Here is a 15,708-nt window from a genome sequence, read left to right as displayed (position 1 = left end):
GGTGAAAACAGAACAAAACGAGGAGAACGTAAATATCATTATCAGGACACATTGGTGGGTGCAGGAATAAAAGTATGAAGCACGGGAACAAGAAGACCTGACTGAAAAGTTAGCGACCCTCAAGAAATTATTCATATTTTGCTTAGAAACGATCTGGAGGGTTATAATTCTGTCTGGGAGACATATCATTGTCATCATCATGAACGTAAAAGGTTTGTAACTATTTAATAGCTCATGATACCTGCTGAATAAATCAAGCAAGTCCTTAAACAAGAGAAAAGGCACATCTGTGTCAGAGCTTATTTACTGTGTCCTACTTACTGTAAATGCTGCTCAACGGTAAAAACAGATAAACTCAGTGGCAACAAACCATCACCATACTTTCTGTGTGCAATATTGACAAGCAGTCATCTGTAAATCATGCACTAACACAGAAGGGAGAATAATAGTCATTAAATCAAATGTTACACACTTAATGGCTGACTGTGAGCCTCTGATTGCATGAATCTTTTCATGAGACTCAGGCCTCCAGTTCCAATCAAGTCTTCACACCACAAGTTAAGCCTCAAGTCTTTGTGACTCAAGTGCAGCTTGAGCCTCGAGGCAGATTTGAATTTCCAGTCATTTCTGATCACTTAACAAAGAACCAAGTTTATATTGTAAAATTGATTATTAAATAGCAACTTTTCTTAACACAAACATTAGTGTTCACGTTCTTTTAAAAAACAACAGAGAAGCTAAAGGAAACACAGTTTGGCAGGCATGAAATATCTTGTTAACACCAAAACTGTGATTTCAGAAGGAAAGGTACTCTAACAAAGTGAGTAATCAGTGGCTTCACAAAAAGGAAAAATATTCCAGTGAGAACAGAAAGCGTTGAAGGTTAAACTGGAAAAATATGTTTTAAAAAAATTCTATGTAACAGACTCAAAAAAAGCTTTCAGACCTTTTCTTTAAAATATTTCATGACATTCTGTTTCATTGGCAGCAAAATTTAAGGAAATGACATCTATATATCTAATACGCTGCTGCTCTAGTTTTGTAAACATTACACTATAAAACCCAGACCCATAACTCTTCCCACTTCAGTTTATAAAAGTAGTTTAGTGGATGAAATATATGTTATTTATAAATCTGTAAAAGACATGTTTGATCTAGTTTTGACCTTTACGTGATAAACTGAGCTCATAAAATAACTCAAAAGCCACCAGCTGTGTTTGTGCCACTCTATACAGCAAAGATTAAACTCTGTCTCAAACCTATTGTTGGTAACAATGTTAACATTTCTGTTGACATTTAATGTAGCCAGAAATCAATGAGAAAATCACCAGTTTATATTTGTTTTTGAAAAACAAAGGGAAAGATACACAAACTCTTCTGCAATTAATTTTATCATGTGGCAGTGGATTTGTTTTCAAATATTTCTAAGAAGTCGTGTAAGTGACCAAACATCATCTAGCTCATTTTCTCTTAGTAACAATTTGTTGTGGTGAATTATCTGGATATCAGGCATGTCAGCTTGTTTATTTTAATCCAAAAACAAAAGAGAAAATATATTTTAGAGCCAGTTAAATCTTGACAATGTGAAATATAAATAGGCAACTGTTAATCTTTCCATTGTTTTTTCAAAGCAGCTGGTGACATATTATTGTGAAAAAACTAAATGCAAACCAAAGGTGGGTGGTACCTGGTTGCATGTAGCAATATTTTGAAGTAACACTACTCTTACTTGAGTAAAGTTTCTGACTACTCTACCCAGCCAGAGCTACTTCACTGAAGGACAAGCAAACACATTTTAACCAAAAATGCACCAGACGAGTAATCCTTTTGCGTCTGGTAAGACCTCTGGTTTGTAAGCAAACTACATTATTCTAATAAAATTTTTCTATCTGCTGAAGCTGTTGAGTCATTAGGAGGTCAAGTGAATATACAGTAAACAGTGGACATTGTCACTCGAAGTACTTTGCACTGTTCTAACACCAACTGTAGGTATTGACTTTAAAGGTTTTATGCTGTGGAAAATTCAGATTTGGAAATTAATGTTTATTCAGCTCAAATGTCTTATTTTGTAATATTATTTGCAAATTTAAAAAAATAATAATTTTATTATTCTGTGTATCAGAACCTGCACACAATTTCATATTTTGTCTGTATGATACACCAGTACTTTTTACTGAATATTTTTTTCATTCTCACTTGATTGATTTGTGTTTTTTAGATGACTATTACCACAAGTGGCAAATTACAGGTAGGGTGGGTTTGTTAGAGAGTGCTTTTAATTTTATGGGTAGGGTGTTTATTAGACCTCCAGTTATTCTCAGGATATTTTAAAGCATATTCTCAGCTGTCTGGTATTCTCTTTCCCTCTTTTGAGAATACATTTCTTGATGACAGAAATTAAAATAAATCTAACTGCAATAAGATACAAGCCATACATTTTTTTTTTTAAATGTTGACATATGTCTTTTAATCTCTGGTCTTCATAAGGGTCACAACCACTCGGCTCAATACCTGACGGGATTTAGTTCTCCGTTTCTAAATACCACCCCACTCATCAGGGCACCTTGCCTTTACACTTTAGGTCATTTTGACAGCATTCTGATGTTGTCCCTGGTTTGTCTTTGCTTAGGCCACGCAGACGGTAATGTCTGTGTGGAAAAGGGTCAGCTGTGTGTGCACACAGTACAGTCTGGTGAAATCCCAATCTAATTAAAGACAAATCAATCCCACGGCTGTCTCTGCTTAGCTTCAGCACTTGGAAATCTCTGTGTCAACAGCCTGGGATCCTACAGTTCTAACTATTAAAACGCACATGTTAACTTTGACATTAGCATTGAATGGGAAACGCATTAGACATCTGCAAACAAAGACCAAAAACAAGAGGATGGAGAACGGTGAATTCTCTGTGGTAAATTAGCTCCCACAGAGTTATTATTGTAATCAGAGGTTTGGAGGCTTATGAACGGCAGTGAAACTCCCATTGCGTGAGACACTACCAGACTCTGTCCAACAGCGTGGGCTGCACACCTTCTGCAGCATAATCACTATCATTTACCGGAGCGACGCCCTCCTCTGTTTATTGAAATATTAATCTGGGATAAACAAAGCTTTCAACAAAACAAATTAACACTCACAAAGAGGTGCTGTTCTAATGCAGTCTATCGAGATAGATATTAAAATGCAGATGAGTTTAACAGGAAAAGAAGCGGCGCAACAAGAATTAACGTAAGCAGACCCAAGGTGATACAAATTCCTATTTTCCTTTGAGGGGATAGTTGGGGGTCATCAGTGCAGTGTTTCTCTGCTGAGATCAGCATCAAATACAGCAAATGAAAGATGGTTATAATGAGAAAAAGAGGGATTAAGGTAATGATGGCAATCATTTGTTTCCAATTACTACTACAGCTGTGGAATAACTTGTTCTTGCTCCTGTCCTGCATTCAAAAAATACATTCAGTGGTCTTCATTGCTGTGCCACAGGATCTCCACTTCAGCAGTCCATCACCGTGGCAAACCAGACCACAAGAGCAGATCTAATTTTTAAAACCTGTAATCACTGAGAGTTCACAAGTTCAGTTGCATATCCAGGTCATGTTTAATCAAAAGAGTACCGCAGACATTCCCCCTACAGCTCAAGTGATGATACCAGTGGCTCCTTTTTTAGCTTCATTTTCCTCCACAGCCAGTACAATGGTACTTAGGTGAGTAATTAGAATAACCTGAAGAAATAGTAGCAAATCCTTGTAATCCCTTGTCTTTATCTGTCTTTAACCCTCTCTCTCTTTCAGCCCCAGGAGCCGCAGCTAAAAGCTGTCCTTTGGGTTCTCTTTAGAAGTGGGACACTAAGGTCCCAGCCAAATGTCACACTGTGGTAGACGCGTCTGTCTTCTCTTCAAATTGTGTCATCGCACCACATGCTCTTTTTTTAACTTGCTGCAGGTTTAAAAGGATATAGTTTAAAAAAAGAACATAGCGATTAAGTCAGTAGAAACAGAAAATCCAAAACATATGTACACTTCTGGAAAAAGAAAAAAAAAAACATAAAAGAAGGCAGACATTTTTAAAAGGTCAAATGGGTTTTAACGATTGACAGGAACCCTTTGAAGCATTTATCATTTGATGGCTAATTTTGCTTCACATCAGGTGGCATATTAGAAATATTCCTCCCAATCAGACAATCTGGTTTGTCATTTTCATCTTCTAGCGGTACCTCCTGTCTCTCTAGGCACTCTGACTCTTCCCGTCCTCCTCACTCATGACCACAACTGTAAGAACAATATCCGTCTGAGGAGGAGGAGTAATGGCAACTTTCACAGATGAGTATCTCGCCTTGTGTGATTTGCATTCAATTCTTGTCACGGATAAGAAAAGCCTGTTGAAGTTGTGTGCACGATACAGTCTCACACTTAGAAAAAAAAAAAATCTGACACAGCACACAGAGTTACATTCACACTTACATGCACACACACACACATGCTCACTGGAAAATAATGAGTTGTCACATAAGGCTCTGGAGTAATGCTGAAACTATCTTTAAGAAACAGCAAAATGCAATATTCTCTGACAGCAAAACAAATGTCATTATTTTACATGCTAAAACCCATGTTAAAAGTATTTCATCTGGTTAAATTTTCCAAATAATACAAGAGCAAAACTGAATCACTTAATGGATGCAGTTGGTCACCACACAACGCTTCAATGTGCTGGTGAGGCACAGAATGACATTTGACAACATCTATCTCGCTTGCCCCACAGCACTATCTCCCCACTGCTTTTGGAAATTCAGCCTATAAAATGTCGAAGGTTAAAAATTAACATGTGATGGATTTTAATCACATAAAAAAATTGTGCCAGTACATTTTTTGTTTGATTTGTTTCCCTTTTAGATATGAAAAAAAATAAATAAATCTTCATCACATCCTAATCACTCTCGCTTTTTTGTCTGATTTTCTCTCTCCATTGAATAGATAAGGAATTTCATGGCAAAAAAAAAGAAAAAAGGAAAGAGTGAGAGATTACGGTCCGGGGGAGAGAGATAGATAGAGTGTTTCATCCAGGTCACAAAGCATTTTTATTCTTTTCCTTCAACAATTTGTTGTAGTACAAGAAGTAATTTTCATAGTATTTATTATTTTTGTTGCTTTTGATCATCTGGTGTTTGTATTTACATAATAGGAATAAAGTATTCATGTGTGGTTTTCTATGTACATGGTTATACCAACTGTCGCTCAGTGTGTCTGTGACGTCTGCAGTCCTGTTTGCCACAAGAACACACAGAAAGTCCGTTTCACTCTAGGCTCTAACAGCAAAGTACAAGGGAAGTGGGGCAGCAATGTGCACTTGCAGCCCCGGGATTTAGAAACTGAATACTCTCTTTAAACAACAACAAGGCAGTCATTTAACGTTTCAAAGGCCTAAAGCAAACGAACACAGAGAACAGCGGAGAGCGTCGCCCAGTCTTATGGGTGTAGGCTCTCCAGCTCTGGATGGGTGATACAGCACCTCCTCAGTCTCTGTCTCCACCTGTACTCCACTTCTGTACACTTGTGATTCACAGCGAGACTAAATGAAGGCAACTACACTGAATCAGCTCCCACTGGCTGCTTGGAACAAAAGCTTTTGCTCCCTTTTACTTAAATGGAGTATTGTCTTTGCTTTTTTTTTTTTTGATGTTCAGAAACAAGCACTTCAGGATGCGTGAGTGTGTGTGTGACAGAGAGAGAGAGAAAGAGAGAGAGAGAACAAGTGTGTGTGTGGGTGCGTGTGTGTGTGTATTTGCCTTGTAAATATTCTAGTTTCTGTTCTGGCTCAATAAAAGATATTTTTGGCAACGATGAAGAGCTTTCTGTGAGACATTTTAGGTAATAATAGTGTACAATATTCCCTGTCTGCACAGCTAACTACCCCTATCAAATGATGACTTAAAAAAAAAGATCTAAAGATGGTAAGAAAAGGAAATGAGACAAAATATAAAACAATATCCTCATCTACTGAGGCAGGTCTGAACACATACATTTCTTTTAACAAAGTTTGAAAGTTCTGAAATATCCAAAGGTAAAGGGGGGAGTGGATTGGTACATTCAGAGTGCTGGACTTGGCCTTAGGGTACCAAAAACTGGGGTCGCACAGAGGTATCAAAAGCTCTGATGAAAAACACCCTTCACTCATATCCAGACGATGGGGGAGAGTTGACGATAAAGGCTGCATCAGCAGAGTCAGCTTTGACTCCCCCAGAAGCTCAGTCAGTTTTCTCATATGTAAGTTAAATAAAAGTCAAGAGAAATAAAGGCAACAAATAAGCAGAGAGTGGAGACACATGAGAAAGAGACCGCTCAAAGGAGGCTTTGGCCGTTACGACAGTTTCCAGCAGCCTCCTTGAGACTCCAGTCACAGGCTGGTGACCAGTTGCATCTGTCCGTCTCCCTCAATGTGGGCGGGCTCCTGAGCCTGGAGTCCCTCCCCGCTGGGTCTTTGAGGTGGGGCCTGATAGAAGGTCTGCATGGGGGCCCCACGAGAACCGAGAGCAGGCCTCCCAGAGCTGTAGTACAGCTCTTCAGGCGGCTGAGCTGAACGCGGCACGACCTCCAGCGGCTCAGGACTGCTGTCGGGGTAGGGAGAGTCCCGCAGGTTGGTAATGCTGGTGTACAGGGAGTCGTGGGCAGGTGAGTCTGGCGCTCGATTGTCTCCCTGCTCACCACCACTCTGACCACTGTTGCCGAGGCTCTCTGTAAGGTCAGCCGTGTAGCTCTCTGACTCCTCTGGATCGCTCTGGTAGAGGACCGACTGGGCGCGCTGCAACAGCAGGGGTTCTTCCAGAGCTTTATAAAGCAGCTCTACATCCTGAGGTGTTCTTTGCCGTCCGTCACTCAGAAACTCATCGTCCTCATCCATGCTGATGGAAGGCTCTTGTCCGCCTGCAGTTGTTCCCCGACCCACTCCGCAGTGAGGATGTCCCCTAACTAGACTGGCATACGTTCTGTCCCCTGCGTCAGTTCCACCTCCTGCAGGTCCTCCGCCTACACCGCCTCGCAGGTTGTTATGGACAAGCTCAGAGATGATCATTTTCTCAAAGGCTGCGGCATCAGAGAGGTTTCGCCGGGTGCCTCCGCCTCCCAGGGTTTCTGAACTACGAGGGTTGAAAATGGGTGGAGGAGTGTCTCCGCCACTACCGCTAAGAAAGTCACAGCTGCCGCCACCTCCACCCGCTGGCCCACTTCGCATGGAGTAGCTGTTGTTGAAGTTACCATTTAGCGGAAGGGTCTCCATTCCACAAGGGTCACGGGGCTTAGAAAGTGTACTCTCTGCATCCAAAACAGGCAAACAGATTTAGCATTATTTTTTTATGGTGACATTTCAGATAAATACATAAAAAAACAAAATCAGGGAAATATTAATTATACTTACTTGGGTCGCGGAAAGTTCCTACACATCCCAAAGAAAAGCATGTGGAGCGAACAGACAAAATGAGTGAGAGAATCTCTTGGATAAAACAAAAAGAGCCATTTTAAATCTAAGAGAAGTGAAACAACTGATGGCATGAATGCACTACAGTCTGTTTACATCTTTGTCTGAATATTCCCAACTTTGAACAAATATAACAACACCTTCTGTGTCGCTTTCACATATTTCTGTTAGGATAAGTTGGAGAAGACACACACAAGGTATTAAATTTGCCTATATCCCTCTGTAAACATGCCTCATAACCATAATGCTTAAATTTTCATGGTTTACTGTTACCTATTCTAACACACTCCAAGCTTAAAAGAAGGCAGATCCCTAATTTTCAGTGTTTACTTCAAAGAATAAAACATTAAGCTCAACGTCTTTTCCTGACTCTGCTTAGGGCTGTGTTTGAACAGTCTTCTGCATATTTAGACTTTAGACACCCACCACTTGCTTTGTGCTGAAAAGAGCCTTGAATAAAACAATAACAAAACAACCATTTCCAACTTTTTTAAGTGCCTAAGTTCTTCAGCACATAAGAAATGATCTTTGGCTCCCAAACCTCCTCAATTTCTACAGGAGAAGCATGCAATGCTAGAGCTGACAGACTGGAGGGAAGACAGGCAGGAAAAGCATTGTAACACACTATAACAAAATGCTTCTTGCTAACTCTAACCAACAGTTTCACACACACATTCAAGGTCTTTATTTAAGTTAGATTAAATGGGGAGGTGAAGTTCAGGGCTAGCCTGGAACTGTAGCGACTGTGCCGTGAATTTTTTCATACCAGAAAAGTATGTTGTGCATTTTCAATCTGTCCAGTTTGCCCTGTAGTTCCTAAGTAACAACAGGGCAAACAGTAAGTGGATTTTACTTGTTCCTAAGTAAAATCCACTGCAATCAATTGCCTTCAGCTTCAACTAAGTGAAATAGTAACAGTTAAATAATAACCTTCGGTTAGCTATTCATCGTCTGGTCGACATGAACAATATACACATTTTAGGGGGATTTACAGAGTACAATTACTTACAGGGTTATTAGAAACCTTTTTTAAAATAAAAAAAAAATATGAGAACCTTCTGGAAATACTGCAAAAATATGATTTAATATAACAAATTTTGAGCTGTTAAGAGCTATGTTATTTTTTCCAAAATATCATATTAGCTTTTTGATCTCAGGAACAACAACATCTATAACTCTTGCAGCTACTTTTTATCAGCATACATCCAAGCACCGAGTTGGGTTCTGGTAACCTTGAACCCACCGATTAGTACATCTTTGAAAATTGTTAGTAAAATATACAGTGGTACATTATTTACCTGAATTTTTAGCTTTTTTTTTTGAAGTGGCAATTATTTCATGAACTATACCCCACAAAGAAAAAACTATGATTTCTTCACAGCAAAGGAAAAGCCACAGTTGGCTGGAAAGCATAAAGTGTGTTCATACTTAAATTTTAATGGCGTAGTTTGACTTTAATCAACGGTCTTCTTTGGTGGCGGCGTGGGTAATTAAACATTCTAATGAAGTGCTCACTACGTTCCCTACTACTCTTTTTCAGAAAATGACTTGGCTGCTAGGCCTGTGGCTATCAGGCTTGATACATTGTACAGAGAGGCCCTAAAATATTTAACAGGAGCTCCTCCTCAAACTTTCACATTAAACCACCAGGAGTGATGCACAGTGGTTGCAAACTAAGCCATGAACCAGCAGCACCAAGTCACAGTTTTCATTTAACATTGTAAATATCTGCACATTTGACTAAATCTGTGACTAAAGGCATCCAAAAAGAGGAGAGCAGTTCCCATGATGAACACACATATGACTGACCGTCATCCAGATGGACCGTCTCCCCCCCCCCCCCCCACAGTGATGATTTGATCCCTTTCTATGGACACCGTGATTCGAGCCAACTATTTTTGCTGCTCGGGAACAGGAAAACCTTCCTAAAAAAAGCTGGCAGTCACAGCTGTAGCTAAACTTCTAATCAATTTGTGGCTGTTCTCGTGAAGATTCAAGATCTGACCAGATGGCTGGTTAGGCTGTAGGCACTGTTTGGCTCTGTTCTGCTCAGCCTAGTGAATCCGTCTGACAGCTACATAGTCTGGGGAAAGGAAAAACCCACACACACATACAAGGGGAAGGCTCCCACACACGCACACATAAACCCTCAACAGCAGCGAGTGTGCATCTACTACGTCAAACTACTGACAGCAAGAACGACGGCGAGTTGAGCTCATATTGTGCTGTCAAGATTGTCCACACAGACTGAGGTGTTCACGAGGAGCTAACCTGTGGAGTTGAAGACTCCAGGTGAGGGGGGGGTGAAGCTTTCAGCCAGCAGAGTGTTGTAGGGTGAAGTACCAGAGCGGGTCTGTAACACCGGGTTTGTCAGAAGGTGGTTGCCCATGGTCGCTGCAAAGCGCAAACATTTGAAAAAATGAGCATAACCATAAACATCACTGTAAATTTACCCTAAATGTATGCACACAGAAACAGAGCACCCAGTAGGTGTGCCACTGAAATTCAGACTCTAATAGCATCTGAAATCAGAAGAATAGTTACTATTTATTCAGATGGGGTTATTTTCTCATGCCATTTCTTTATAGAGTAAAACATTTCGCAGTATTCCCTTCAGTTTTTTCATCTGCTGATTGTAACCTTTGAGCAAAAAGGAAAAGGAAAGAAAAAAAAAATTGAGAGGAAGGGCACTGTTTGGGGGATTGTTTTTCTTTTCTTCCCCTTCCACCTTTGGTTCATGACGATGTAGTCAGATGGGGGGAGAACAGTAATGCATGCCATTATGTAGGCTACGGGTGCAGTCATGGAAACACAGTTAATTTCACAGTGAAATGTGAATGCCACTACAAGACAAATATAATTCAAAGAAATGGCACACTGAGACTGTTGTATAATGCCCATGTATGGCTCCAGCCTGAGGCAACTCGAACAGAAATGCCATGAAATTAAAAATAGGACAGCATGACGGAGAGTCGTCCAAGGCAAAGTGCAACCTTCAGGTCCCCTGCCTACCGTTCATCACAAAGCGAGGAAGAAGGGGATTCTAAAAAAGCAGTAAAAAAAAATGCACTCACACACAGCTATTTATTTGTCATTTCCCCTCCTGCTACACTTCCTCTGTCCATCTTTCTGGCAGGCTGCACAAGCCTGTCTCCTGTTCATTCTCTGGCTTGCGTTGCTGCGATAAATCCACCAACTTTTTCTCAGTTCCTCGCGCCAGGATTTTTTCAAGCATCACCAAATTAGTCGGGATTAGCTGTCTGTGCGTACCTCCTTATGGGAATATCTTGTAGAGAATTAAAGAAAGTAGCTCAAAGTGTAAAGAAAAGTAGGGCAAGGGGAAGAATGGGATGCTCTCAGTCTGTGTATAATACGTTGTTTTTTTCTGGACAGATTACTATTGTCAGGAAGAGACTCTGGTTCATACGGAAGTGCACAGAAGAAATCAAAGAGATCTTAGATGGCAGCGATAACACATCTCTCCTCCAGACTCAGCCCTGTAATTATTTCTCCATGATAGAGTCTTACACTATGCATGTCTCCCCAGATGCCTTCCTCTTTAACTTTCTGCCAAACTTCTCTCAGCCGCACGGAAAATAAAGGCTTCACAGCTCATTTGTTTGTGTTTGACAGCACATCATGAAGTGATCCACATAGTACGTCTCCTCCAGGTCTGGTGATTGCTCTATTGCGACAAAAAAAAAAACTCCAGAAACCAACAAACCGAGCCACACAAAGACACAGACTGACATAGACACCTCTCATCTATCTATCTCGCTCGCAACACACCTCGTCCTCACCCCCTGCCTTGCTCCTGTCTCTCTCCTCAATTAGAATAATTACCCCCTGTTCGCTCACACGCTAATCAGTTCATTAAAAACAAAATGGATGAAATTAGCATAGAGAGTGATGGCTGATTTAGCAACTGCCTCAGTGTCATGATCAACACCGACCCTCCCCACCTTAAAAAACGAATCTGGAACCTGAGCCAACCTAGATCATCTCGGTGCCACTGATTGCAGCTGCAGTGACGCCGCCATTTGCAAAAGGCTGCGATAATCAGCGATGCCGGCGTTTTATGTGTCTTTGTTACGCTGGGCTGAAAAATTCTTTCAACTTTAGTTAGGAAGACTTTATAGGAAGCTAATTTAGTCAACTTGAAGAAAGAAGACTATTGGAAGCAGGTTTCAAAGTGTTTCCTGTACCAGTAAGAGCTTTATTTGGTAGGTTAGAGATGCTATTGACTTCAAAATTGGATTACTTTGTAGCAACAATACTCAGGTAAGCTGTGGCATCAAAATTATTCCAACTTTGGATACTAAGGGGTCTAAAGTTGTTTTTAAAAGTACCATCCATATTCCAAATCCTAGTTGAAAGTGAAATTCATCTACCCAATTTGTTGTTTCCAATTTTTTGCTCTCCAATCACATTGAACTTGTATGAATTACAGCCTTTTCTTAACTAAATCAAAAAAGAGGTTGTACATGACAATCACAGCAAATCAGCAGTTTCTGAAAATCTCAGAGCAGCCTGTTGGACAACTACCATCCAATCATGTCATGTGCAATGTCACTTAAATCACTTATCTTCTCCATTCTGACATCTCAATATATATGTTGCCACTCCTGTGGCAACATCTCAATAAATTTAGCCTTCTGAATTTAAAAGGCTAACTTTATTGAGATGTTGTCACATGAGTGGCTGGTTCAATATTTGTTTTGAACAATTAAACAAGTGAGTGAAAAATAGTCTGCTGCTGAAGACCAACTATATGTAGGTTCACCCAGATCTGTTTTTAGCACTAGTGGCCTTTATTCACTTATAGCTTGACAGGAAGAGCAGAAGAGGTGGAAGAACATGCAGTAAATGGCCCGGGGCCGGGAATCAAACCTGGGATAGCTGCGTTGAGGACTGTAGCCTCTGTGTATGCTGCACTTGTTTTACCACTGAACCATCTGATACTCTCACCTAAATCCGTTTTGACACAACATCGTGCATTTCAGTTTGTATCAATTAAAAGTCAGTTTAAAGATGAATTTGTTTGTTTCGAGATGCAACTCTTTTCAGTGCTGCTATCATATCAGTGTCAGAGGAATTTGTGTTTATACAACCCTAAAAGGAATAAAGAGGACAGAAGTCAACCGCTTCACTATGCCTCTTAAATCAACTGCAAAGAAAATACGTTTAAAGAGAGGCAATGTTCAATGATTTTTTATGTCGTAATCTTGTTGCATTTTGGCGAGAGTATGTCAAAGCCATTCCAACGTTGCCTCAGGAAACAAGATAAACAGGTAAAAAAGCAACATAAAAAGCCTCCTTCCAGAGCAGAAAGAAGCCAAGCTCCATATATTTCAGCTGTTGCTTCGGGACATTACTGACTTGCAGTAGCTGCGAGCATCACCTAACTGAAACACAGCAGGTTGCGAAACTTACCATCCAAAGAGGAAGTCTTTGACCGTCTGTTTAAACTTTTGCTGCTAATAATCACTATTTGCAAATTGCATCACTAAATAACCTTATAGCAACACTAGAAAAGCATGAGCACACATTTCATCATCCTGCATACAGGAGTGTGAACACATTTACAGTGAATTACAATATTTTTTCCTCTGCTGTGTCCACTCTTGGTCAGTTCTGCTTTAATGCATTTGTGTTTGTAAGTATTTAAGTGTGAATAATTCAAAGGAAGTGAAAGAGCGAGGGTCTCACCACGGTTGAGTGTCGGAGTGCTGTTGATATCTCCTGCCATGAATGAGGATTCTGTCTGCTTTCGAACCGTGTCGTTCCACATCCTACGGATTCGACTCTGGGGGCAAAGCAGAATGCAGTGAGTGGCAGATGACACACATTTGTCCCATTTACATGATGCAGGCCATAAAGCAAAGGTTAATAGGCCAAATTAAATTACAGTGGTGGCCAGTCCTACTGGCGTACCCTCAGTCTTCTGTCATTGTTTAGAAAACGGCAATATTCCCTTGAATAAATAAAATAAAACTGAAGTAATTATTTTTTGGACCTAAAGAGGAATGTTCAATGGTCAGCACTCAGCTAGAAACTACAGAAAAGACCCAAAATGTAGGTGTAGTGATGGACCCAACCTTAAACCTGGAAAGACACATAAAGACAATTACAAAGTCAGCCTTCTATCACCTGAATAACATTTCTAGAATTAAAGGGTTCATATCCCAGCAGATCTTGAGAAACTCATCCATGTGTTTATCTTTAATCACATTGACTACTGCAACCAACTCCATAAAAAGCCCATCAGAAAGCCTCGGCTGATCCAGAATGCTGCTGCTTGTGCTCTCATGAAAACTACAAAAATGGAGAGCCAGTTCACCCCAGTTCTAAAGTTTTTACACTGACTTGCTGTAGCTTGGAGAATAGACCTTAAAATGCTTTCTTGTTTTATAAACCAACTTTGGCTTGGCACGAAAACACACTAAAGACATGGTGTTCTTGTAGCAACCTTCCAGATCACTCAGGTTTTCTAGTTCTGGTTTCCAAATAATTGTTTCTTTTTTCATTCAAACCAACTTGGCCCTGTGTAAAAGAATAATCACTGTTTTTGTTAAATCGTGAATTGCCTATTATAACTAAAGATTTTTTGCTTCCACACACAGGCCTGGTTACTTTCTGACCTGTATAATCAAGAAATCACATTAACAGAACCTTTCTGACAGACTCATTGCCAGCTATTGTAAATGCTTGCTGCCAGGGGTGGCAGAACCAGTTATTAAGTTTAGGGGGCAATTACATTTTCACATAGGGCTGGACTGGTTCGGCTTTTTTTCCCTTAAGAAATTAAATCATTATTTAAAAACTGAGGTTTGTGTTTACTCAGGTTACTTTTGTGTAATATTAAACACTCTGATGATTTGTTAAATTTAAATCCGTAAGGTATGGTCCGAATATGTATCCAGAGGACACATTGTATATACAGTATGCTGTAGCTAGATTTTTGTAAATCAGTGTAAGCTGATCAGCTGTAATCAAATCCAGGAGGCTTTGTGTGAGCTACAAAGAACAATAGACAAGCATGTCAGACAAAAGAGATTCGGGCTTGGGGTAAAGAGGCGTGCAACTTTGCCACATTATCATGGTGGGTTAATGAGCTCTCGATGCGCAAGATGTGATTGCAGTAGCTGATACAATTGTTGCATGTTATTACATTTTGGAAACGCTTGTTTGTTGATTGTAAAGAAGACTCGGCCATGTTTGTTTGTGTCTCATGTGTCTCTCCAAAGATCACAGCATGAACAGGATTTCAGCAACTCCTCTGTGATGGTTTCTGCATCTATATAAATACATGAGCTTCTAAAGATATCTTTAAATGAGTCATCTCTGATGTACAGCACTGATCTGCCAACACTTTCCTGAAAGGCAACAGTGAAACTTTCAAAACAAATTGTGAATATGCAAGCGGATCAAACAGGATTGTTTATTTGTAATGATGCAAATGGTGATGTAACACTCTTTATTCCCCTGTCCTACAGAACAAATGTATTACCGCGGTGTCATTTTAAATTTATATATCTTGATATATAAATTACTGGAAAAAGTAAGTTATTCACCAGAAAACAATCTGTGAATCACAGGTATTGGTAAATAATCAAACCTCTGCACATACAACACTTTATGTTTCCAAATCGTACATAACGGAGCTCTTCGTAGCATTATTCTTAAATAATGCTAAAATTACTTAGCATTATTTATTTAGCAATGACTATTGAATAAAATTTGTATCTTTTTTTTTAAAGATAAAAAGACTTTTATTAAAATTACTCTATTGAATAAAATAGTCATTTGAATAAAATTCTTTTTATCTTTATACTCCACAGAAAACCCCCCCAAATAGATGTAAAGTCATTTTGCAGCAAAGACAGATTTCCTTCGCATTTCCTCAATGAGAAACAATTCGATTATCCAAAAGGTGTGTAAAGACGTGTGTCTGCGTGGTGGTGTGAGTGAGTCTGTCTTGTCTGCACCTGTCTGTGGGCCGCTGCATGGCGAGCTTGGCTGCCGCTGTAGTAGCGGTTGTTGGCGCGCAGGCCGGAGTTCTTCAGGGAGCCGTGGGAGCTGTTGGTGGAGGAGCGGCTGCAACAGTAGGAGTGACGCAGACATTTACTGTACTCCTTATGAACCTGCAAGAAGGAATAAAAACAACACCAGGAAGGTGAGCGAGTTGAAGGAATGATTCATAAACTGAAAAATATAGTTTCAAAAGGCTGAATGCAAGCTGAG

The 15,708-nt window shown here is 40.0% G+C and overlaps 1 protein-coding gene across 2 annotated transcripts in view; it reads right to left on the bottom strand.

Annotated features, from left to right (window-relative positions):
• Positions 1-286: 286 nt before the first annotated feature.
• adgrl1a (adhesion G protein-coupled receptor L1a) overlaps positions 287-15,708 on the bottom strand; it is a 114,030-nt gene continuing 98,608 nt past the window's right edge. For both annotated transcript variants that reach the window (XM_032588358.1, XM_032588359.1), the window contains 5 exons: positions 15,453-15,608; positions 13,174-13,270; positions 9,736-9,858; positions 7,405-7,422; positions 287-7,301 (listed from right to left, as the gene is read on the bottom strand). In XM_032588358.1, coding sequence (XP_032444249.1) covers positions 6,388-7,301; positions 7,405-7,422; positions 9,736-9,858; positions 13,174-13,270; positions 15,453-15,608 — 1,308 coding nt within the window. In that variant the 3' untranslated portion in view covers positions 287-6,387. The remainder of the gene's footprint in view (positions 7,302-7,404; positions 7,423-9,735; positions 9,859-13,173; positions 13,271-15,452; positions 15,609-15,708) is intronic.

Source organism: Xiphophorus hellerii, chromosome 16 (assembly GCF_003331165.1).
Source record: "Xiphophorus hellerii strain 12219 chromosome 16, Xiphophorus_hellerii-4.1, whole genome shotgun sequence".
Classification (NCBI taxonomy): Eukaryota; Metazoa; Chordata; class Actinopteri; order Cyprinodontiformes; family Poeciliidae; genus Xiphophorus; species Xiphophorus hellerii.
This window is presented reverse-complemented; position numbering and strand designations above follow the sequence as displayed.